Here is a 23,364-nt window from a genome sequence, read left to right as displayed (position 1 = left end):
CATTCCTTCTCTTCCTTCTGCATTAGGCCTTCCTATTTCTATTAGAAAGGGAAAGAGAGTTTGCATTATCTATCTGTTTTTTATTCGCCCAGACATCACTTATGCAATTGGAGTGGTGAAACAGTTTTTGCATGCCCCCAAGAGTGGGCATATGGATATTATATACCTCATCCTCAGATACTTGAAGTCCACTCTAGGGAAAGGACTGTTGTATGCCAGAGGCACAATCACTTGAGAATAGAAGGTTACACAGATTCCGATTGGGTTGGATCCATCTCAGACAGACGGTCTACATTGGGCTATTGTACATTTGTGAGAGGTAATTTGGTCACTTGGTGAAGCAAAAAATAGCATGTTGTGGCTAGTTCGAGTGCAAAGGCAGAATTTAGGGCAACGGTTCATGGAGTTTGTGAATTTCTTTGGTTGAGACAGTTAGTCGAAAAGTTGGGGTTTGACATTGAATGACCTATGCAGCTCTATTGTGATAATAAGGCAACTATAAGCATTGCTCACGATTCGGTGCAACATGACAAAACAAAGCATATTGAAGTAGACCGGCACTTTATCAAGGAGAAGATAGACTCTGGTTGCATTTGCACCCCTTTTGTGAAGATAAATGATCAATTGATAGACATTTTCACCAAATGGCTCATCTACCACTAGTTCAATACCCGTTTATGAAAGTTGAGAATGTGACATTTATTCTCCAGATTGAGGGAGAGTGTTAGAGTTGTGTAATAACGGTACATTAGGGACTGGTATATTATCTTGTCGTCTTATATTGTAATTTTTCTATTTTTTTTTTACCTCCCTAGGGAGGTATGTGTAATTCCTAACATCATATTATTGAAGCAATATAGGTGTGGTAGAGAATTCTCTAACAGACAATATTCTACCAGAATTTCTTCTTTTCCTTCGCCTCTTCTTCTTCTTCTTCTTCTTTAACCTTCCTCTTCCATCTTCTCCTTGCTCCTTTGTTCGTGTACAACCTTTACATTTCAACTCTGCAATGGTGGGAGCCTTGTGCAATGGGTACGCCACTTCCTCTCTGGCGTTTTTGATTCTTCAAAACCTCGTCTCTTGGAGCTCACTGGGTTCTCCCTCGGAACCTTCCCTGCCAAATTCCTTGGTTCGCCCTTGATCACCTCCAGGCTTCCTGCCCGCCACTGCACCCCTATGCGAGGAATAGACTCCAGCTATGGAAAGGCAAACTCCTCTCATATGCAGGGCGTCTGGAGCTTATCAGATCAGTTCTCCAATCCCTCTACATTTATTGGTCTGGGATCTTTATCCTCCCCACCTCCATCATCCACAAGATTGAATCCTTTTTTTGCTCCTTCCTTTAGAAAAGAATGGATACAAGCAAATTTGTTCATCCAATTAGTTCGGCCTCGATTTGCCTCCCCAAATCTGAGGGAGGTCTGAGGCTTAGAAGAATCAAAGAGATAAACTCTACCGGTACTCTAAAGCTCTGTTGGAAAATTGCGTCTAAACAGAAAAGCATATGGGTCGCTTGGATATACTCCTCCCCCTTAAAAAATGACTTCAATTGGACAGTCTCCCCTTCCCTAGATTCTGCTTGGGTTTGGCGTAGCATCCTTCCTCTCAGACCCTCAACCCTCAATGCTTTCGCCATTAACATTGGTTACGGCCTCTCTACCTCCCTATGGCTTGATCCCTGGCATCCTTCCGAAATCCTTCTCTCTATTGTTAGACCCCGGTCTATCTATGCCTGGGGCCTTAGTAGGTTAGAAAAAGTTGAGGCCATCTTAGAAAGTGGCTGGGCCATTCCTACCTCTCCTCCCTCTCTTGCGGTCATCTAATCCCCTCTCCCTCCGGCCCTTAGAGATAGGGATGATAAGATTTCTTAGCTTCCCTCCCCCTCTAGTCTCTTCTCCTAGGCCTTCGCTTGGAATAATGTTAGAACCTCTGCTCCTCTTGCTCCTTGGTATAAATCCACCTCCCCGCCACAACTTCATCGCTTGGTGTGCTATTGCCGGCTGTCTCCCCACTCGGTCTTACCTCATTCACTGCCATATCCCTATCCAATCCTCTTGCTACCTCTGCTGGAATGGTACAGAAGATGTTGACAACCTTTTCTTTTAATGTCCCTTTTTTTCAATCATCTGAAAGAAAGTTCTCAGTCGATGTTGGCCTTCCCATAGGCGCCCTCTCCCATTTAGCAGAGAATGGATCTGGATTGACATGATATTCAAGGGCAACACCATCTGTGATATTGCCGAGAAGCTCGCTTTCTGCGCCACCATCAACCACCTTTGGATGGAGCATAATCTTCGTAAATGGACTTCCAACTCTCGCTCGTATGAGAAGAATTGAATGCCATCTATTTTGACATTTCCTCTAAACTTGGTTGCCTAAAGCATCGCCTTGTTCATGACACCCCAAGGAATAGGAATATTTTGGTTGCCTGGGGTCTCCCCTTGTCTATCATTGTCCCCCCTCCCCAAATTGATGCTTTGTCCCCCTTTTTTTTCCTTTGGACAGAGGTCTTGATGTCTAGTTGGATCCCCCCACCTTTGTTCCTTTAGGGGCTTGTCCCTAATGGCTTGTTGCCTCCCCCCTGTTTATTCTCTTCTTGTGTAATTAAATTGCTTATTCATCCCAAAAAAAAAAATCCATAATGAGGATAAATTCTCCTTTTGTACAAATTACCCTCTTCCCCATATTTTTATTTTATTTTTTATAATTATAGAAGGGTGTATAAGACGAGGTTACAACTTCTCAGTTCACCACTTTGGTTACAGCTCTCTTATCCTTTTCTTTCTTCTCTCTTTTGTTACCCATAGCTGGGTGCTGGAATATCAAAACCAGCAAACTCTTATCTCCTTGTTTCTCAGAAAAATCTCCTTAGAGCCTATGTTGCGACCAATCAAATCCTTTGTTGCTAATCTGGGATTAGAATTTGCTGGTCAGTTATTGATTTGAAATTGTTTACATATCATTCTCTTTTTTCATAGTGATCCTGTGTTCTTTCCTTTTTGGGAAGGTTGAACCACAATATTACATTTTTTAGTTTGAACCTTCTTCTGAAACATGTTTTCAGTTGCTTATGCTTTGCCACCATGTAGATGTGGCAGCTTGGTGGGAATTGAGCAGTTTCTAAATTTTATCATTAATTTTTTTTTTCCTTTTAATTATTACTTGGGTTTGAATTTAAGGTGTGCTTGCTTTGTAGCCATGCAATTATTGTGTACTGCTATTAGGATACTAATTGCCGGGCTATGATATTATTGCTCTCATTTATGCTCAATATATTTTGTTAAAAATGTCCACTTATCAAAAATCATTTTGTTTAAAATCCAGGTACAATCACAGGAATCTGTTGGTATGCTGCATAGCTTATCTGGTGGAGCATGGGATCCACACAACCAGAATGCTGTTGCTGCTATTTGTGACTCATTGATACAATTTTGGGATATCCGAACAATGAAGTATGGTTTCCTTTAATACTGCATCCCTCTGTCTTGTCATGAAGAATTGTTTGTCATTTTAGGTTTCCTGTATTTGTAATGTGTATAGTTGACACTTGGATGAAAGATACTTGTCATTTTGAAATGTTGGAATGTTATTGAGCTACTGAGCAACTTTTCCAAATCCTTTCTTCATTTTCTTATATGTCAGACCTGGTTACTTGATTGAGTTGATTCTATCAACATGATTGTATCTTATCCACCTGAAGGCCCTGTTTGGTTGGTGGGGACGGTGGGTGGGAATTTTGAGTGGATGGGTCCCACGTCTTGCTGGGTTTTAGCAAAGGGATAGTAAAATGAGGAAAGTATCAATTTTCCTTTCCGTGGTTTGTTTGGTTGGCTTTTTCTCCTGGGGATAGGATTAATTTTGTAAGAAAAAAATGACTGCACAATTCATCAAAAAAATTTCAAAAAATATCTGTAGTTATATTTAATCTAGAAAACTTACCATCGTCTTCTACACGAGGAAGAGAGAGATAGGAGACTGTGGAGTTAGCTGAGGCAGCTCCAGCAGCTGGCGGCTGTGCCACCAGCCAGAATGCCTCCGACAACTTCCACTTTCAGTTTTCTGGGTCTCTCTCTCTTTCTCTCAAGGATGGGCTGTATCGCAGCAGGGATGTGTATCGCAGCAGGGATGTAATTGCAGTAGTCAGGTGTTTCTCTCTTCCTCATGAGGGTGAAATTGCAGAGGAGAGGAGCTGTTCTAAGGTAAGAGTTCCTGAAAAAAAAAATGAAAATATCACTTATGGAAAAAAAATCAGAGATGAGCCATGTCATTACCAGAAAGGGTTGAGAGAGGGAGACTGGAGATGGAAGAGAAATCAGAGATGAGATAGAGAGATGGAATGGGTTTAGGAGAGAGAAACTGGAGATCAGATATTCATGTGAAGCTTCTCTCTGAGCTTAAAAATGGTGTCATCTTCAGCTGAAGTTTTCTTGGTTGGTGATGCAGAGCTGAGGGTGTATTCAAGGAGGAATAAATGCCAGCCCAATCAGGCCCATACTTAGGTCCAAATGCTTAATTCATAACCAGCCCACAATAGGTCATGACTTCTTATTGTCAGACCATACTTGGGCCGATACGATGGTCATAACTTAAGCCATAAAGAGCCCATGTGTAGCCATCAGCCAGCAAGCTTTGAAGGATCTTTTTGGCTGATTGTGTTGGCCCATGTTTGATGTAAGACTAGAACCACAAGTGATCCTAGTCCCAGGCAGGATCTGAAATTCTGGCTGAATTGGGAGAAATTCGAGAACTCACAACCACAGTTCAGATGGAGCGGAGTTTTGGATTGATTGGAGATCCTATATGAAGGAACAAACCACCAAAATCTGAATCAATTCTGCCTGATAGATTGAGAGATATGTTGTCGCCATGAATTAGGAAAACTTATGGTTTTTCTTCAATTACTTGAGCTCCCAACTTCAGATGATGCTAAAATTTGGATTGAAGGTGGTCCTTGATAGGTTCAACAAAACACTAAAAGGGTTTAGGGCCTTAGGCAAGAGGCAGCTGGTCTGGGAGATATGGTGGATATTGATTGGGTTGAAAACCTTGACACCTGGCTGAAATCGATCTCTCCTCTTAGCTGCTTCAATCTGATCTTTTAATTAGGCTTCTGAACTTCAAACAAGCTTGTTATGATCACTTAAACACTCTCTCACAGCAAACAAATAAAAGAGAAAATAAAATAAAACAAAGAGAATCGAACGAGGGGTTGAGGAGGGGGGAGAAGAATGTAGTGAATGGAGATCTCACCCCTCAGGTTTAGGCATCTCACCTAGGGCATCCCACAGAAAAACATTGCATATGCAAACAATTTTTATTAATCAAAGTCTGTCTCAATTACAATCAGTTAGCCTCTTTAGTAGGCACAATAGATCCTTCAAAATAGAAGGTTACAAAATAGGAAACAAACAAGAAAAAGAAAGTAACTAACTAGGAAACTAACAACTAAAACATTTTAAACCATTACTTGTCTAACAGAAGAGTCTAAACACCAAAAGGTAAGAAATCCTGGTTACTGTTCATGTGAACAGTAGCTTTCCTTTTTTTTTTTCTTCCTTCAGCTGTATTTTCATAATAAGACTAAGGCAACAGTCCAATGCTGAGATCAGTAGCAGGAATTTTGGATCTTCTAGAGTCCCAAAATAGGAACTAATATACTGCAATAATCTGGAGCTGCTATGTTGATTCGATGGATGCAAAGGTGGACCAACATAGGACAAAATTGGGGGCCAGCAAGGCTGGTTCGACGGGGCTAAAACAGGTCCAGACCTGGGACAGAACTGAACCATGGTTTGGTCAGTTCGAGCCCTCCTTTTGACAGCCCTAGCTACATCAATGTTATCCCAAATGTGGAGCTACTACGAGCTATCTGAGTTAGTATTTTGTTTTAATTTCTATTGTGATTAAGTCCCTATTTATGTATAGAGTCTTCGTTATAGTAATAGAAACTAAGAGTCTCCATTTTGTTTATTAAGTTTCTATTTTACTGTAGTAGCATTGAATTTTCTAAGTAGCTTGGCAACAAAGTAACCCCCATGCATGGGAGGGTTACTATATTTGTTGTTGCTGATTGGTTATTATAAATAAATAAGAGGGGCGAGCTGCCCATGAATTTGATGCTTGAAGAATTGATCTCTTGCGAGAATGTCTGCTGCGGTGATAGAGTTGCATGCTCCCAGGTGGTGAAACCTAGGCTGGTTGCTGGTGAAGCTAACCTAGGCTTGATGGTGATATCAAGTCATATTCCCTTTCCTTCTCTCATCTTCTCCTTTTCTCTTTCTTCTTCAACCTTACTGTTTTGTCAAATTCCAGCAACCATCCCTCCTACCGTGGCTATGCTAGGTATTTTCCAATCCTTTATTCTTTTATCTTTATTATATCTATTTGTTAATCACTTCTTCCTGCAGTTTTCTATCCAGTTTTTCATCATATGGTTTCTGTTTTCTCTTCTATTCTGGCTGATGTTTGTCATATTATTACAGCCAATCTATCCATCAGATTGGGCTAATATTTGGAGGTGTTCTTCTCCTTCTATAGGTCTCCATTCTACCCTAGTTTGATTGCCATCAGGATTTTAGACCTGAAGTTAATAGTTCTTCTATTATACTTTCTAATTTCTGTTTTTCTATAGTTACTAATTTCTGTCCTTGTGAGTTTCTGCAGATCCAACCATTGGATCAATTCCAATTTTGGAGCATACTTTCAGCAGGATTCGTACTTCATTCAACTTGATTTCCAGCAACATCCAAGTGCTGGTTGTTAAGTTATCATGCTTCTTCTAATCATTTATCATTATATCACTGTGATTCTGTCCTGCAGTTTGTGTTCCTTACATCTGCTCCACAGGTTAGTGTTCTTCATCAGTTGGTGTTTTCAACGGGTCCTTCCCTCAGCTAAGATGGATTTTGACTCTTCCATATGAAGCTATGATATAAATCAAAGCATGAAGAAGAGGACGAGGGAAAAAGAAAAACTGTTCACATGCCACTGTTAACGTGAACAGTGATTTGGGTTCAATTTTTCCTATTTTTAATTTCTGATTTAGTTTAGTTCAATTAAGTTTCTACTTTCTGTTTTGTCTTGGACAGCAACCTATTGATAGAGACTTCTGGAAGACTTTCTTGTCCAAAGATTTGTTTCCATGTTAATTTATTTCCTTTTGTATAAAGTTTGTTTGTCTTTACTTAGGACAAGCAACTTAGTTTCCAGTTTTAGCCTTTTAGGAGTTTACAGAAGTCTTCGTTTCCTTTTAGTTTGATTCTTCTTATACAAGGAAGATATCTTTTAGAGGGACTTTCTTAGTTTCCCTTTTTTTTTTTATGTTTCTATTTTTGTTCTTTCTTGTGAGGCAAGTTTTATGCCTATATTATGTAATGACCCTTAAGAGGTCCCCAGTGATTTGAAGTTATGAATGAAAGTTTGCATTGTGCATTCCCATTGTCCTGAGAGATTGTGACTGAGAGAATCAATCAACAGTGGGAGGCCATGGGTGAGACCCGAGTCAAAGGGAGAGTACCCTATCCCCCCTTTGCTATATTACCTATCTTCTTTTTCCCCTTCTCTATTTTCTGTTTATTTTTCTGATTTCTTCCTTGAATCTGAAATTTATAAATTGTGTTTAAGATCCTGGCTATGGTTAGGTCATTCTTGATTCAACCTTAATGGTATCAGATCCTCACAGAAGATGGAATCGGAAGTTACTTTGCTGGACAGAGGGATCCCTGCCAATTCATTGACTGGTTAGATTCCCTGGAGGAATGTTTTGTCTGCTACAACTTGACATAGGCGCAGAAGCTTTGATTTGTTTACTCCCGATTGACAGGTCGTGCTAGAGAATGATGTAGAGTCCATGAAGATCTGCTCTGAGTTAGAAGACGTGAGCCTAGGACTTGGGAAGAGATGTAGCACGAGTTGGAGAACCAATACTTACTTGAATATATCCAAAGAAAGCTCTCCCTTTGGCAAGAATTCATGATTAAAGTATCTCTAATGCTATGATTCCCCTCCATTACGCATCTTAAATTTAAGAGGACTGATACGGTGACCGTTATTGATACTTAATCCTTGGTCTTTAGCATATCTTAGCTTATCTTCAATACAGCACAATACCCTCTGATCCTTATCTTAGATTTAGCTGATGGATACGATGGCCGATTCCGATACCGATGCTGATACTTTAATCCTTGGGCAAGATTCCCACCAGAAGGCATTTACAGTTGAAGAGAGCTTGAAACTTGTATTATACCGCATGACCATTCTTGCACAAAATTCGAAGCTACATTTGGTCCCTTCTACCTCCATCTCAAAGGGATGCTACAGTGGCAGCTGTTGAAGTTTTGAAGATGGAAGAGCAACAAGAGAAGAAACCTCCAATCAGAGAAACAAAACCTGAAATTGAGGATAATGTTGAAGAAGTTCCAGTAATTTTTGTTGTCGAGGAAGAGCTAGTCCTTGATATTCTTCCTATTACCAAGACTCATATAGAAGAATTTGAAAGCAACAAGGTCGCAACGATGGACAATGAGGTTGAGACCAAGTAACTTTGCACTAGAATAACTGTGATGATCGTGAACAGCCAAAAAGAAGATCCTAAAGGACCTGAGATTGAAGGTGTAGAGGTCTGGGACACAATATAAGAAGACTATGTGGATGCGGCAGTCAAGTACCCATTTGATATTGGAGTTGATCACATAGAGTTCGTGGTCCCACCTGAGTTTTTTTGAAGAAAAAGAGCCACAATTCGAAGATAACATTCCAGACATCTATGAGCTGCCAGAGTACTGTTTTTGGCTGAAACTGGATGTGCACCACACAAGCTCATCCCTAGATTCTAGAAAACTTGAGGTCGAGTTTCTTTGAAGATGAGTTGATGTAGATCAAAGCATGAAGAAGAGGACGAGAATTGAATTCAAAATATATATATACAAGTACTATTCAAGTGAATAGTGATTTGGGTCCAATTTTCCTATTTTTAATTTCGGATGTAGTTTAGTTTAATTAAGTTTCTACTTTCTGTTTTGTCTTGGACAGCAAGCTATTGATAGACTTCGAGAAGACTTTCTTTTCAAGATTTGTTTCCATTTTCGTTTATCTTCTTTTGTAAAAAGTTTGTTTGTCTTTAATTAGGACAAACAACTTAAGTTTCCAGTTTTAGGAGTTTCCAAAAGTCTATTTCCTTTTAGTTTGATGCTTCTTGTACAAAGAAGATCTCTTTTGGAGGGACTTTCTTAGTTTTCATTTTTGTTATGTTTCTATTTTTGTTCTTTCTTGTGAGGCAAGTTTTATTCCTATATAATGTAATGACCTTAAGAGGGTCCCCAATGATTTGAAGTTATGAAAGAAAGTTTGCTTTGCGAATCCCCATTGTTCTAAGAGAGGCTGTGATAAGGGAGTAAAACAACAGTGAGAGGCCGTGGGTGAGGGAGACTACCCTATCCCCTTTTGCTATTACCTATCTTCTTCTTCCCCTTCTCTATTTGCTGTTTATTTTTCTGATTTGTTCCTTGAATCTGAAATTTATTGACTGTGTTTAAGATCCTGCCTGGGGTTAGGTCATTCATGATCCAACCTTACATTAAACTAAAGAAAACTCTTACTGTAAGTTCCCTAAAGTTATTAAGTCCCTGACTTGTGGCTTAACTTTTCAATTGTTGCAGACAGAAATTTAGCTTTTGAAATTCCATTTAGCATCTGTGTTGATCCCTGAGAATCCAAACTGCAATGAAGATCAATTTTCGATAATCCAAACTGCAATGATGTACCTGATCCACATTGGACGGTGATTCAAATTGGGAATCACAGGAATTTTTGTTGTCATCCTAAGACCAACTGGAATTCAGACCTCCACATAGAATTCTGGAGTTTGAAAACTAATGGTACATGGGAGTTCCCTCAAATAGAGTGAACCCAATCTGAGCAGCACTTATTACTCGTCATTTAAAACCATTAATTAGAAATCCTTGACTGATGGACTATTCTTCTCCAACAATCCAAACTGATGCTTAGGCTCTGTTAATTTAACGAAAAAAATATATATTTATGAAAATTGCCTTTTATTTATTTTCCATTTGTCCCTCCTCCTCCCCCCCCCCCCCCCTTTTTATCTTATTGTACATGCAAGGAATCATACTTAGGCATGGCTGATTGAAAAAAAACAGAATCCATCCATATGATGGGATCGGTGTTCTACGTGGGTGTCAATTGTATCATTGACCAAGATTCCACCACTTTATTTCTGGAAATAACATTTAGAATTTAAAATAGAAGTCATTTTCCAAAAAAATTATTGCATTTTAGTGAAATAAGTTCTGGCTTTATCTATACAATTTTGTTTTCACTTTCAATAAATTCCTGTAAAATACTTTCCATTGAATCAAACATATACCTAGTGAATCGGGCATCTTTTGCAGTTTTTCTTGTTATTTGTTTTCTCTGCTGAGATATTTATTGTGAAATTTCAGTTTATCTTTCTTTAATATTTAGCTAATTATAATTTTTACACTGTATTGATATAACTAAGTTATAAGACTGCTGACATTTGGATGTTTCAACTTTATGTGTGGACTTATATTTTAGTTCAGGTTAGGATTGATGGCTAAGAAGTTTTTCATATTCTTGTCTCCAGGAAAACAAATTCAATTGAGCATGCCCATGTTCGCAATGTGGATTATAATCCTAAGAAACACCATATAATTGTAAGTGTCTTCCAGTTATGGGTTTTGAAGCAAACAATCTATTAGTAGAACTCTTGGGCGCAGTTCTGGACAAGCACCCTCTTGGGATGCTTTTATCTGCCACATGGCAGCTTATTTGGACTTAATATATTGTGGACATATTGTCTTCATCATTTCTCGACTTATGTGGTAAGTTTCAGCCCAAAAGCATTACATTTATGTGTCAAAATCAACAGGTCAGTTTTGATAAACATATGGACAGCCAGGGAAATGTTTCAAAGCATGATGAGCCATATTGGAGCTTGGATTTCAAGTTTGACAGATGGAAAATCTACAATTCTACATGTTCCCTATCTAGTCAATTGTTAAAATTGCCACGCCATCCTGGACTGATTTGATGGCCAGAAGTAGAAAGGGAAAACATCAACTAGATGGTGTCTTTGGTTGAGATGGGCCATGAAATTTAGCATGTGGAAATGAACTTCTCATCAACAGATAACCCTAAACATGCTTGTCTATAGAAAAATTTGCCTTGCCTAAAATTTTGTTGAAGTTTATAAAATATGCTTACGTAGTTGTCATGGTGTCAAGGAGACACCAACAAGACGCCCTTCCAGCAAAGGGTGCCTGGATGCCTTGGCGATGCCTTGACAACTATGCATGCTTATTAGATGTTTGTGCTACCTACACACATTTGAGATGCTTCTTTCATCAACATGTGCTCAGTTGTAAATATGTGCAGATTTTAATCATATAAAGATCAACTTCTGTCCATTCGGTAGATATCGGTTGGATCACCTATTTGACATAAACTTAAGATAAAAAAAGCTAGATTTAATTAAGTAAATTCAATCTAATATAGAACTCGGATTAAACCTACGTTGTGGATTCTGTCACAGCAGAATAAGCTTGAAATGTTCAAACAAATACCTAAAATAGTCAAAAGGTTTGCTAGATTTCACTTGAAATGTTTCAAATAAATACCTAAAATTGTCAAAAAGGTTTGCTAGATTTCACTCATGTGGGCTTATAGTCTTTCAGACCACAATCTCGATGATCAAGAACCGTGGTATTCCAGAAGTTTTAGATTTTTGTCTCTTGGCAATCCAGTTGGAGGCCTACATTTAATCATATTGATTCAAAAATCAGTACTAAAGAACAAACTTCATGCAAAACATTTTTTTCTCTTATTGTAGTGGGTGCAGTTAGATTTATGCATTTAAACTTTAGCTCCCAATAAGTGATTGTTGTGGAGGACCAGCTAAGATAATTCGTCTAATGATCATACTTGGATGGTAACTTGGAGAGGGCAGTATTTTAAGGGGTGCATTCTTTGGAAGGTGGCCATGTTTGTCTCTTCAGAAAGATAGGCGATGCGATGGGTTTCTAGAAGTAGGGATCCAGAAATTTGATTTAAAACCAGAATCGCAGTGATTAGATAATGAACAGAATTAAAGAATGAACTGTAAAAAAGATCACAATGTCAGTGCACTTCAGAATTTAAAGGATGCTCTACTCCACTAAAAAAAATAATAGAATATCAAAATTTGAAACCAATTCAACTGTCAGATTCAAAGTTATAGAATTCGTTGGACTAGGACTGTTTTAGAACCAAGAACCGAACTGAAATGGACTGATCTCAGAACAGCATACAGAAGTAAATAGATTAAGAACAGCAGTAGAAGAACACAGAATTAAAGAGTAGAACAATATTCTGGTTTAAGAGTTGAAAACAGCGAACAAAATCAGTAACCGAAGGTCCAAAACCTCGTATCAGGCCTTAAGTACTTAAGAATCCAAGTGGTAGAAGGACTCTTATGATCTGATGTAAAGATCAGATTTTGGAACCATAAGTACGATAGACAGAATCCAGTTGCGAGGTTTGAAATCAGATTTGATGAATTAGATGTCTTCAATTGAAAACACAAAATCCAGCAACTAGTAAGTGAAGGAAACTGAACAGAAACATAGAAGTACTGACCTGATATAATGGACAGGTTGAAGAAGAATGGAAGAAAGAGAGGATGTGAACCAAGCATCTCACCTAGAACTGCCTTGACCCTCTCATCTCACTAAGTGTTGCACTGCTTCCCACAACACTATTCCGAATCTCACAGAACTTAATGGAGGCAAGACCTACTTTATTCAACTAGTAAAAACCATGGGGAGCTCTAGGCCTTACATTGTTTATATGGAAACTGAAATAGGAAAGAAGAAAGTAGAACATAGGGAACTTTATCCAAAGTAGGAATAGATGTCCCACATGATTAAAACTCTATCCAACATAGGAAGAGTTTTATTCAATCAAGACTATCCAAAGACCCTAAAAGGAGGCTGAGAATTACTAAAAAAATCCAGCCTCTTTACAAGGAACTAAATAAGTAAGAAATAGAATGAAACTAGTCCTAGATAAGTTCCCACGATTTGGGGTAAACCAGACTGAACCATGGTTCAGTTTTGAACCAGAAAATGGTTCAAAAAGAGAACCGTAAACTATTACTTGGTTCTGGATATTCCCCTATGTTCAAGGATTAAAGTTTCAAAAAGAGAACCGTAAACTATTATTTGGTTCTGGATTTTCCCCTATGTTCAAGGATTAAAGTATCGGTCGCCGCATCGGTCGGCCAAACTAAGATACGTATCGGAGGATATCGTATAGTATTGGAGATAAGCTAAAGATACGCACATAAACGGACAGGGAACACTTTTTTATATACTTTCGCATAAAAAAAAGGTTAAAAGTTATATATAACATGCATTATGCATAAACACTAAAATGGAGAGTATTGCATTAAGAGACAAGTATATTCAGTTGAAAATGTTCAAAATGATGAGGTTTCTTACAGTTTTTTTTATTATCATTGCCATTGCCGTTGTAATGAATGCCATGAAGAGTGTCGTGGTGGTTCACACTCATAGCTAGGAGCTTTTTTTTTAATAGGAGCTACTAAAATATGTTGTACACTTGTCGAACATATGCACAATATATACCCCAGTTGAAATATCTATTGTTGTGGGACTACCATTCATGGTAGAATCTTGTGTATTGCTCTAGAGTGGCCAATGTTGGTCCTGCATAAGGCCTATATCCATAGCTTGAAGAAGCACCTAAAGATATATGATATCCATGCCCGGATGAGGAAAATTGAAATTTTTTATGGAACTTCTAGATTGATTGTTTTGTAAGCAACATATAAAAAATCCACACATTTTAGACCAATAATATTGAATAGATTTAAAAAATTTAAAAAAAAAAATTTGAAATACTCACTTTTTTGGGAAAAGTTGTGCATCTAATTTCAAATTATGACTCATGGATTTAGTAAATTATAACTTTTTTTAAAAATTGAATGGATTGAAAAAAAAAATTCGCATTTTTCTTAATTTTTAATTAATTTCAGAATAAATGAAATACACTTCTGAGAAAACTCAAAATTTTTATGAAACTTGTAGATTGGTTTTTTGTATGCAACACCACGCATTTTGGATCATTAATATTGAATAGATTAACAAATTTAGAAAAAATTTGAAACCCTCATTTTTTTGGGAAATAAGTGTGTGAATCCCTTCAAATTTTGAGTTTCCCTTAAATTTTCACTCACAATTTGTTATTCCAACAATAATACAACTTAGATTTACAACAAAATGGTAAATATAGGATCATTTCTCAAAAAAGTGAGGTTTTGGAAAAGAAATTTCCAGAATAGTTAAACGTTTTTAAAAAAGGAGTCTTTCCTCCACTTTAGCAAGTAGAAATCACTAAGTGTTTACTTTCAAACCTTGTTCCTTGCTTGAATCCTTCCCTTAATAGGTAGCACCAACTTGGAAGAAGAAATGGAAGTGCAAAACCAAGTTCTATTTCAATTTGAATATGAAAAAACTAAGACATTTGGGCCAAATGCCCATTTAAACTCTATATGTCGTACCGTATCGGTCGCTATCGGCACGATAAATGCCGATATGCTACAGAAAAATTAAGTCCATATCGTGTTGTGGGTATCGTATTGTATTGGTATGTATCATAGTATCGTATCATATTGGCACATATCAGTCGATACATACCGATACACATACTTGCCGATATGTACATTTGGCACCTTTTTAAATTTTCCATGATGTATCGGTACGTATCGATACGTATCGGACTGATACGTACTATACGTATCGATATGATACTACACAGAGTTTAAATTGGCATTTGGCCCAAATGTCTTGGTTTTTTCATATTCAAATTGAAATAGAGCTTGGTTTTGCACTTCCATTTTTTCTTCCAAGTTGGTGCTACCTATTAAGGGAATGATTCAAGCAAGGAATAAGGTTTGAAGCAAAAACTTAGTAATTTCTATTTGCTAAAGTGGATGAAGGACTCCTTTGTTAAGAACATTCAACTATTTTGGTAATCTCTTCTTCCAAAACATTTTTTTTTTTTAAATGATCCTATATTTACAAAATTATTTTGTAAATCCAAGTTGTATTATTGTTAGAATAGCAAACTGTGAGTGAAAATATAAAGAAAACTTAAGATTTGAAGGGATTTACACATTTTTTTCCCAAAAAATGAGGGTTTCAAATTTTTTACAAATTTCTTAGATCTATTTAATATTAATGATCCAAAATGTGTGGATTTTTTATATGCTGCATACAAACAACCAATCTGCAAGTTTCATAAAAAAATAAAAAATAAAAAATAAAAAAAAAAAAAGATTTTTCTCAAAAGTGTGTATTTTATTTAATATTTTTTATTTTGAAATTAATTAAAATTTTAAAAATACAAAAAAAATATTTTTTTTTTAGAAAATTCAGTTTATTCAAGTTTTAAAAGAAACTCATAATTTACTAAATCTATGAATCATGATTTGAACTTAGATGCGCAAGTTTTTCCTAAAAAAGTGAGGGTTTCAATTTTTTATTTTTTATTTTTATTTTTATTTTTTTGTTTCTTAGATTTATTCAATTTATTGCTCCAAATGTGTAGATTTTTTATATCCTAATTACAAACAATCAATATACAAGTTCCATAAAAAAATTTTGATTTTCTTCATCCAGATATGAACACCATGTATCTTCAGGTGCTTCTTCAACCTATGGATATGGGCCTTATACAGGACCAACATTGGCCACTCCAGAGTAATACGCTATTACAAGATTCTAACATGAATGAGAGTCCCACTACAATAGATATTTCAATTGGGGTAAATATTGCGCCTATGTTCGACCAATGCACAACATTATCTTAGTAGCTCCTAGTTAAGAAGCTCCTTGCTATGAATATGAACCAACACGACACTCTTCATGGCACTCATTACAATACCAATGGCAATGAGAATAGAAAAAACTATAAGAAACCTCATCATTTTGAACAATTTCAACCGAATATACTTGTCTCTCAGTGTGATACTCTTCATTTTAGTGTTCATACATAATATATGTTATTTATAGCTTTTTTTTAACTGTTTTTTATGCAAAAGTATATAAAAAAGTGTTCCCTATCCAATTATGTCTATATCTTTAGCGTATTTCTCCATGATACGCTCCGATACATATCTTAATTTTGGCCGACCGATACGGTGACCGATACCGATACTTTAATCCTTGTCATTACGTATCGGTCCGATACCCATCGATATGTACCAATACATAGTGGAAAATTTAAAAAGGTGCCAAATGTACGTATAGGCATGTATCGTGTGTATCAGTATGAATCGGCCGATACGTACTGATACGGTATGATACCCACGATATGATATGGACTTAGTTTTTTTCCCTGTAGCGTATCGACATGTATCATGCCAATAGCGATCGATACCGATACGATACGATACGTACCGATACTTTAAACCATGTTGGTACTTGTTGAAGCACCGTTGATCTGCATCAGTATGCCAGACTATTGAACGTAAGCAGTATTAATGAGTCAGCAGGGATTGGTTGACAACTCGGAACTTCTTCCATTTCTTGGACTGCTTTTCAGAGGATTTAAAGTTTTTTAAGGCCAACTAAGCTCCTTTTTTTTTTGGGGGGGGGGGTGGGGGGGTGGGTTGGGTGGATGGGGGGTATTGCCCTATTTTTGAATGCTTTAATTCATGGCAATTGAATCAATAATTTATCCAGTTGGATAGAAATAATTGGTTCTGGTTTCCATTTTCTTTTTGAATAAATGCATTTCATCCATGCCAAACATATATGTAATATATGGAAGACGGGTTTTCAGATCTCATGATGGAGTGAATTAGTGTTTCTTTCACATTGGTTTACAAAAATGCAACCAACTTACACAGGTTACTGCAGAGGATGAGTCTGGGATATGCATATGGGATCTTAGAATGCCAAAGATTCCTATCAGTGAGCTTCCAGGGCATGCACACTGGTACATCTCATTCTTTTCTTTTGTTTAGTTTACTTATCTGTTTTTAACAATGTTGCACTTCTGTTTCACAAGCTTATGCATCACACAGACCTATTTGTGTATTTGATGCCTCATCAGTCTAGTTGTCAGGATTTTAGTAGAATGTTTAGATGTCTCTTTTGTATACACATGCATTTGTGGTTGTCATTTGATTTCTGATTGGTCATGTTGGCAGGACCTGGGCTGTACAGTTCAACCCCGAGTATGATGAACTGATTTTGGTCTCTCTCTCTCTCTCTCTCTCTCTCTCTCTCACACACACACACACACACACACACACACACCCACACCCACACCCTATTGACACAATGACCATTCCTGTTTCATCCACATGGGGTGACAAACTGCTTAATTGAATGGTGTGCAAGATAGGAGACTGGATTGGACTACTGCTTGGTTCTCCTTTCTACAAGATGCATGGTCTGGCATGTATTGAATATTTCCCCTTTGAAGACCCCTTTGGAAAAGATTACTTTATTTCGTTATTTGACACAACGGAGAATACTTTGTGGGATATCTGCAAGAGACAGGCCATGATGAAATGCTAATTTGATTATCATGGATTTTTTCTTTAAACATGCATCCTGTCACATTCTTTTGAATGGTAGAATGGAGTATGACACCATACTAAAGGTGATGGAAATGATTAAAACTATATGATTGGGTCTCTGGTTGACAATCTTGTAGACCAGTATGGTATACTCTATCCAATCCCCTGCCCGTGTATGCTGTGTGCATTTTGAGTGGCATAGACATAGGGAGTCCCTCTCTGTGGTGATTCAGGCCAAATCTGTCATGCTTCTTGAGCCATTAGCCTTCATGACTAGAGGTGTAACATTTTGCAGAGTGCTGGAACAGACTCAGCTGTCAATTTATGGTCAGTTTCTTATGGTAGCAGTGATGGTTCAACATCGGAAAGGTCATTTGCATTCTTTAATTGTTTGAAGATCACCTTCTCTATTTATTTTATTCTGTTCATGTCTTACAAATGTTTCTTGGTGATAGTTTGTTACATCCACTTTCTCGGCGCGTAGATCCATTGCTCAACTCATATAGTGACTACGAAGATAGTGTTTATGGTGATGCTCGTATCTTCAGTAACTTCAGGCTGATCTTTACACTCAAAGTAAGATTGACTAATTTATGACTTCTATTTCAGGCCTTGCTTGGAGCTCTCGGGAACCTTGGATTTTTGCATCATTGTCCTATGATGGCAGGGTAAACCACAGGATGATATTACACATAAATAAGAACGAACTAGCACTTTATTTGTCGCATGACAAAGCTCTGCAATTTATTTGACAACAAATGGAAATTTTAATATTTTTTTGGGAAAAAGAACCCTGCCTGTCTGGTGTAAGCAACTCCAGAGCAAGGCCAAGGGAGGGCGTGTGGGAGCATCTTCAGCACGTGGGGCAGGGGGATAGTGTGGTCTTTTCGCGCCCGCCTGTGTTTGGGCATAGGCAACACTAGACTGCCAGGGTTCATTCTCCCTATTTTTTTTTTGGGGGGAAAAGAACGCTGCCTGTTCGTGGGACTCTTGCGCCCAGACACAGGATCACGTGAAATTACCAGTCCGCCCCTTGTGAAATAAAAAAATTTCATACATGATGTCCCTGCATTCTCTCAGTGCATGGGTCATGCGACCAGCCAGCGATCTCTTTCCCTGTTTTTCTTTTCTTTTCTTTTCTTTTTTCTTTTCTTTCTTTCTTTCCTTTTTTTTTTTTTTTTTTTTCTGGACATTTATATGATGAGACTTTTCACATCATAATATGAGGTAGTGTTTTAATGAACACCGCTTGACCTGGGTCCCGTATAACCTATTTAGTGGCCTGAGGCATATTGAATTGAGTTGGCCCCTTGCTGCATTTCTATTCCCAGACTAGATGATCAGATATCATGCTGCTTTTTGCTTGGAGATTTGGGGACATCATATGTGGATTGAGTCCTATGTGCATCATTTGTATGTTAAGTCCCTCCTTCCACTCTCTTGTTCTCCAGTGGTGACACTTAGTTGTATTCAGTTATTATTGACCTAAAACACCCTTTTCTTATCAAATGTTTGTTTTTCCCTTTGGTTTGTGATGTCTATTGTTAAACAAGTATTGTTGTTGGGATTACATATTATTCCCAGAAATTTAGTTCAGTGTGACATGGATGCATGACATTAATAACTGGCATTGACCTGGTTCAGGTGTGCTGTGCTGGCCAAAACAATGTAGGGGCCTCACCCTGACACTAGGTTATCTAGGCATGCCCTAAGATTTCATTTTTTGACTATGTTTTGTTCATATTCTGTAGTAAATTATGTTCTAATATGCTACTGGCATGATAATAATGGTCAAAGAATTTGGATATGGATAAATGCACCTGTAATATATACTGGATCATCTACATATATAACATATTTTTAGACTGCAGCAGGTAGTCAATCTTTAAGACTTCACCGTTCCAATTAAGCATGCTTTGAAGGTGCAGAGTTTGGTCTTGAACTTCCAATTTTTTGGTGAAAAACAGGTGGTTGTAGAATCAGTCAAGTCCCATCTCCCAAAAAATTGAAGATTAACATTTTGGCACTCTTTTCTGGGCACAACATTTTGGTGAGTTTTAAGTTGATAGAAAATTGGTGTGTTTTTACCATGTGGGAAAATATTCTTCTCAACGCCATTGGCACTTGTTTTGCTGCAGAACTCCCTAATGTGAACTCAGCACTGCAAATCTCACAACATCCTTATGTCTTGCTCTTTATCTTTTCTTGAACTTTACCCTTGAAGCATGCTGCCCTAGCACATGGATCACCTGACCAAATTTTGGTTTCTTATTTCAGAAAATGTGTTTGGATTTCGTCCAGATTGGTTTGTTGGTTTTTCTTGAAGAGAAATGGTTATAGAATGCATGTCGGGAAGTAAAATATTTCTGATATATGTATTTTGGGATTAAAAGTAGAATGTTTCCTATCGAAGAAAAGGCTTTATTGTTATTGTTGTTTCGTATCGAAGAATTGTTAGATTAGCTCACTGCTTCTAATGGAACCGAATTTCCTGTGAATGGACTTGCTTGTTCAGGTTTGGGTTGGGCATAAAAAAACACAGATTCACATCTATTCCCTTTTTCTAAGAATTTTCATTTTTGATGATTCAATTTCTTTGCCCATTTTTTATTTTGTTTTATATTTGTTTTAATATCAAGACCACTGCTACTAGTTGATCATGCTTGTGAGCATGAGACTGCTAGTCTAAATATGAAAAGTGCATTATCCACTTTTATTGTGGCCTCTCCTGTGTTTGTTGTTTTGATTTGCCTTGGGTCTCGCCCTCTACAAATTGACCTTAAAGAGTTATACTCTTGAGAATGCTGCTGATGAAGAATTCAGCCATTTTATTTTAGGAGTGCCTGTAATGAAGCATTAGAAGTTAGACATGCCACAACCGACTCTGCGGCTACCTATAGTTGGATTCAGCTCCTCTCCGATTCTTAATTTCCCAATTTTAGCCCTACTCTCTTTTGCACAACACTTATTTATTTTCAAAATCTGATGGTTGTGGAAGTATTTTAGATTTCAAAACACATTTTAATCCTCTAAATGCCTTAAAACTTTCATAACTGTTGGATTTTAAAAATGTGCACAAAAGAGAATTGAACGATTAAGAATTGTATTAAGAATTGGAAAGGCAGATTCTATTTGGATTCTGGCAAGACAGGCCCATGATGACTATAGCTTTTGCTCGTGTTCTTTAGTGGACTGGAGGTAATAGTACTGTTCTTTCCAGTGTGCCATGCTGTCAAATGCAGACGTAACTTGCCTAAACATGATATGCAACAACTGCTAAAGAGGACTCGAGCTTAGTGTCCATCTGGGTGGGTGGGTTCAGCACGGTCTTTTTGTGTCAATCTGTGTTCAGACGTAAAGACATGTAAGCTGGCTGGGTTCTTTTCTTCTTATGTAATGTAGGGTGCTTGATTGGAACTAAAGTAACCCTCTCTCCACTTCCACATGTGTGTGGGCATAGGTAGGGTAGATTAGGAGGTGCCTTCTTTAAACCATATAATAGGAAAAACGAATGTTACCTCCTAATGTACCCTACCCCACACATGTGGAAGTGGAACCAAAATAATAATAAAAATTATAACTTGAAACACCCCCAAACTCAACCTGAACTGGTCAAATTGGTCCTATTATTGTTTTGAAAACAAAAAAAAATCATAGACGCTAAAGGAGAGAGATTACATTGTCCGAGATAGAGGAGTTGTGCTCATTAATTCTAGCCTTATTGACTAGTGAATGAGCAGTACTTGTTACAGACCGATCAACTTTCTTAATAATATTCTACCAAAAAAAAAAACTTTCTTAATAATAGAAGAGTCTAAACACAATATAGAGTCCCGGAGATCGTGTAACAAACCAAAGAGTTCCCAGGGCCAAGGATGGTTGCCTCTATCTTGAATCCTAGTGCTTTTTTATTGAATGCCTTAAACTTCAGCTTCTTGGGCGGAACATGTGAATTCTGTATTCTAAGATATGTGAAAACTATCGTTAAAAATGCACACTGATGCCCAACCAGCTTTCTTGGATGTTGTATCGAAGCTACCATTTGAGATGGAAGATAGAATGGTTGAAGTGTTGATAGCTGTTGGTACAAATCTAAGGTGGTGGGGCTGGAGCTGGGGTTAGGGATGGTAGGTAGTGGAATATTCGGGATTGTTTCGTGATGTGGTATAACTTTGAGTTTGTGCTACGAGTTGGTGGGGTTTGAAGCTTGTGTAATCGAAGGCAATGATTTTCGTTTGTGCAGTATATTGTGATGGAACATTTGCGATTTAAGTGGAGATCGTGGCAGTGGGTAGCTGCGCTAGTCTATTTGAGGATTAGTCAAGGTGTGCGTAAGCTAACCCGGACACCTTGATTAACAAAAAAGTGATGAAAAAGGCTATTAAGGAATTGAGAATTGTGGGATTGGGTGATAGATGAGTTGTGAATAGAGTTCTTGATGAATGATAGGAGAGTTTCCTCAAGGACGGCTTCAGTTTTGAATCCCAAGGATCTTGCGGTTCGGATCTATTTAGAGAAGTCACAAGAGAGAAAGATAGGCAAATCAGTCTCTTTTTTATGACAAAGGGAACAAGCGTCCTGTCAGTGAAGTTCTTTAATTTGGATGTGGTTGGGATTGGGATACCATTTATTAGGATTTTCCTGTTCTTGTTTCTTGTCCTTATCTTTTAATAAAGAATAAAGAAAGAGCTTCTTATGAATTCTTTTGGATAGGTCTTTCAAAGCCTTCCTTATCTGTATCGTTTCCCACATCATTATTGTTCTATTCCCTCAAAAAGACGGGAAGAACAAATAGTCTGCTGCTAAGCTATCTTCCCCCCGTTCCAGGAAGTGATGGTGGTAGGGCCAAGACCTGTCATTAAAATAAATCTTCTTTCAGATCCTTCTCTTTCTCTTGTTCCTTGTCCGAGGGTTCCCGTAACAGTAGCTATGGTACGATCTGTAGCTGGTAGTCGGTGGATGCGCTAATGGTAGGTGCACGAATAATAGTAGTTGTCCGAAAGGGGATGGCATGCCCAAGCCCCCTTTCAGGTGAAATAGATAAGTTGGTGCGAACTTGACTTTTAGCGGTGGTAAGGGCAGCAGAAAGACTAGGGATTCCAAGCAGCGCCTTCACGGCAGATACACCGTTGACTTCTCTAGCTCTGAAGGATTCATTACAATTCAATTCAACGGGATTCTTAATTTAATAAAGTAAAAATGAGGGTTTTTGGGAGATACAGAAATATGCAAAACTTCCGTTCTATATATTCCTATTGTATATTTCTGTATTTTATACATATCATTCTATTTTCATTTGTATTAACTATCTCGGTATTCTATATTTACGTAAGAAGGAACGTGAATTCTTTTATTTTTTCCTAATTCGGCGTAAGGAAATACACTCTTTTATCCTGTTGATAGAAGGTTCCCGATTACTAATCATGAATATAGGTAAAAAAAAAAAAATGAATCAAATGAGTGAATTAGGGATGAGATTTGAGTTTCCAAATGGTTTCCAAGTGAGAGGATCTTCAAAATATTGTGTGAATGAGTCATTGGAAATGAAGGAGGCGACCTTGGTAGAGAGAATGCCCAATTTGGTTAAAGAAGAGAAGATGAAATCTTGGAAAGGATGGGAATTGATATGAATGTTAAGAAATTTGATGCTATTTCCGGCGGGAAGATGGCTTTGATAAGAGCTATGTTCCAAATTCTATTGATGACTAGCTCTTCCACCTTTTTTTTTTTTTTTT

General features: G+C 37.6%; 1 protein-coding gene across 2 annotated transcripts in view; it reads left to right on the top strand.

Annotated features, from left to right (window-relative positions):
* LOC122074042 (WD repeat-containing protein DWA2-like) overlaps positions 1-20,127 on the top strand; it is a 33,701-nt gene extending 13,574 nt beyond the window's left edge. The window contains exons 6-14 of one of the 2 annotated variants that reach the window (XM_042638832.1): positions 3,325-3,452; positions 10,625-10,694; positions 16,952-17,040; positions 17,255-17,300; positions 17,925-17,998; positions 18,085-18,158; positions 18,239-18,297; positions 19,597-19,679; positions 19,907-20,127. In XM_042638832.1, coding sequence (XP_042494766.1) covers positions 3,325-3,452; positions 10,625-10,694; positions 16,952-17,040; positions 17,255-17,300; positions 17,925-17,998; positions 18,085-18,158; positions 18,239-18,297; positions 19,597-19,638 — 582 coding nt within the window. In that variant the 3' untranslated portion in view covers positions 19,639-19,679; positions 19,907-20,127. Of the gene's footprint in view, positions 1-3,324; positions 3,453-10,624; positions 10,695-16,951; positions 17,041-17,254; positions 17,301-17,924; positions 17,999-18,084; positions 18,159-18,238; positions 18,298-19,596; positions 19,680-19,767 lie in introns of both variants that reach the window. The other variant, XM_042638831.1, reaches the window with a different exon arrangement.
* Positions 20,128-23,364: the final 3,237 nt, after the last annotated feature.

The sequence above is a fragment of the Macadamia integrifolia genome, chromosome 3 (genome assembly GCF_013358625.1).
Source record: "Macadamia integrifolia cultivar HAES 741 chromosome 3, SCU_Mint_v3, whole genome shotgun sequence".
NCBI lineage: Eukaryota > Viridiplantae > Streptophyta > Magnoliopsida > Proteales > Proteaceae > Macadamia > Macadamia integrifolia.
This window is presented reverse-complemented; position numbering and strand designations above follow the sequence as displayed.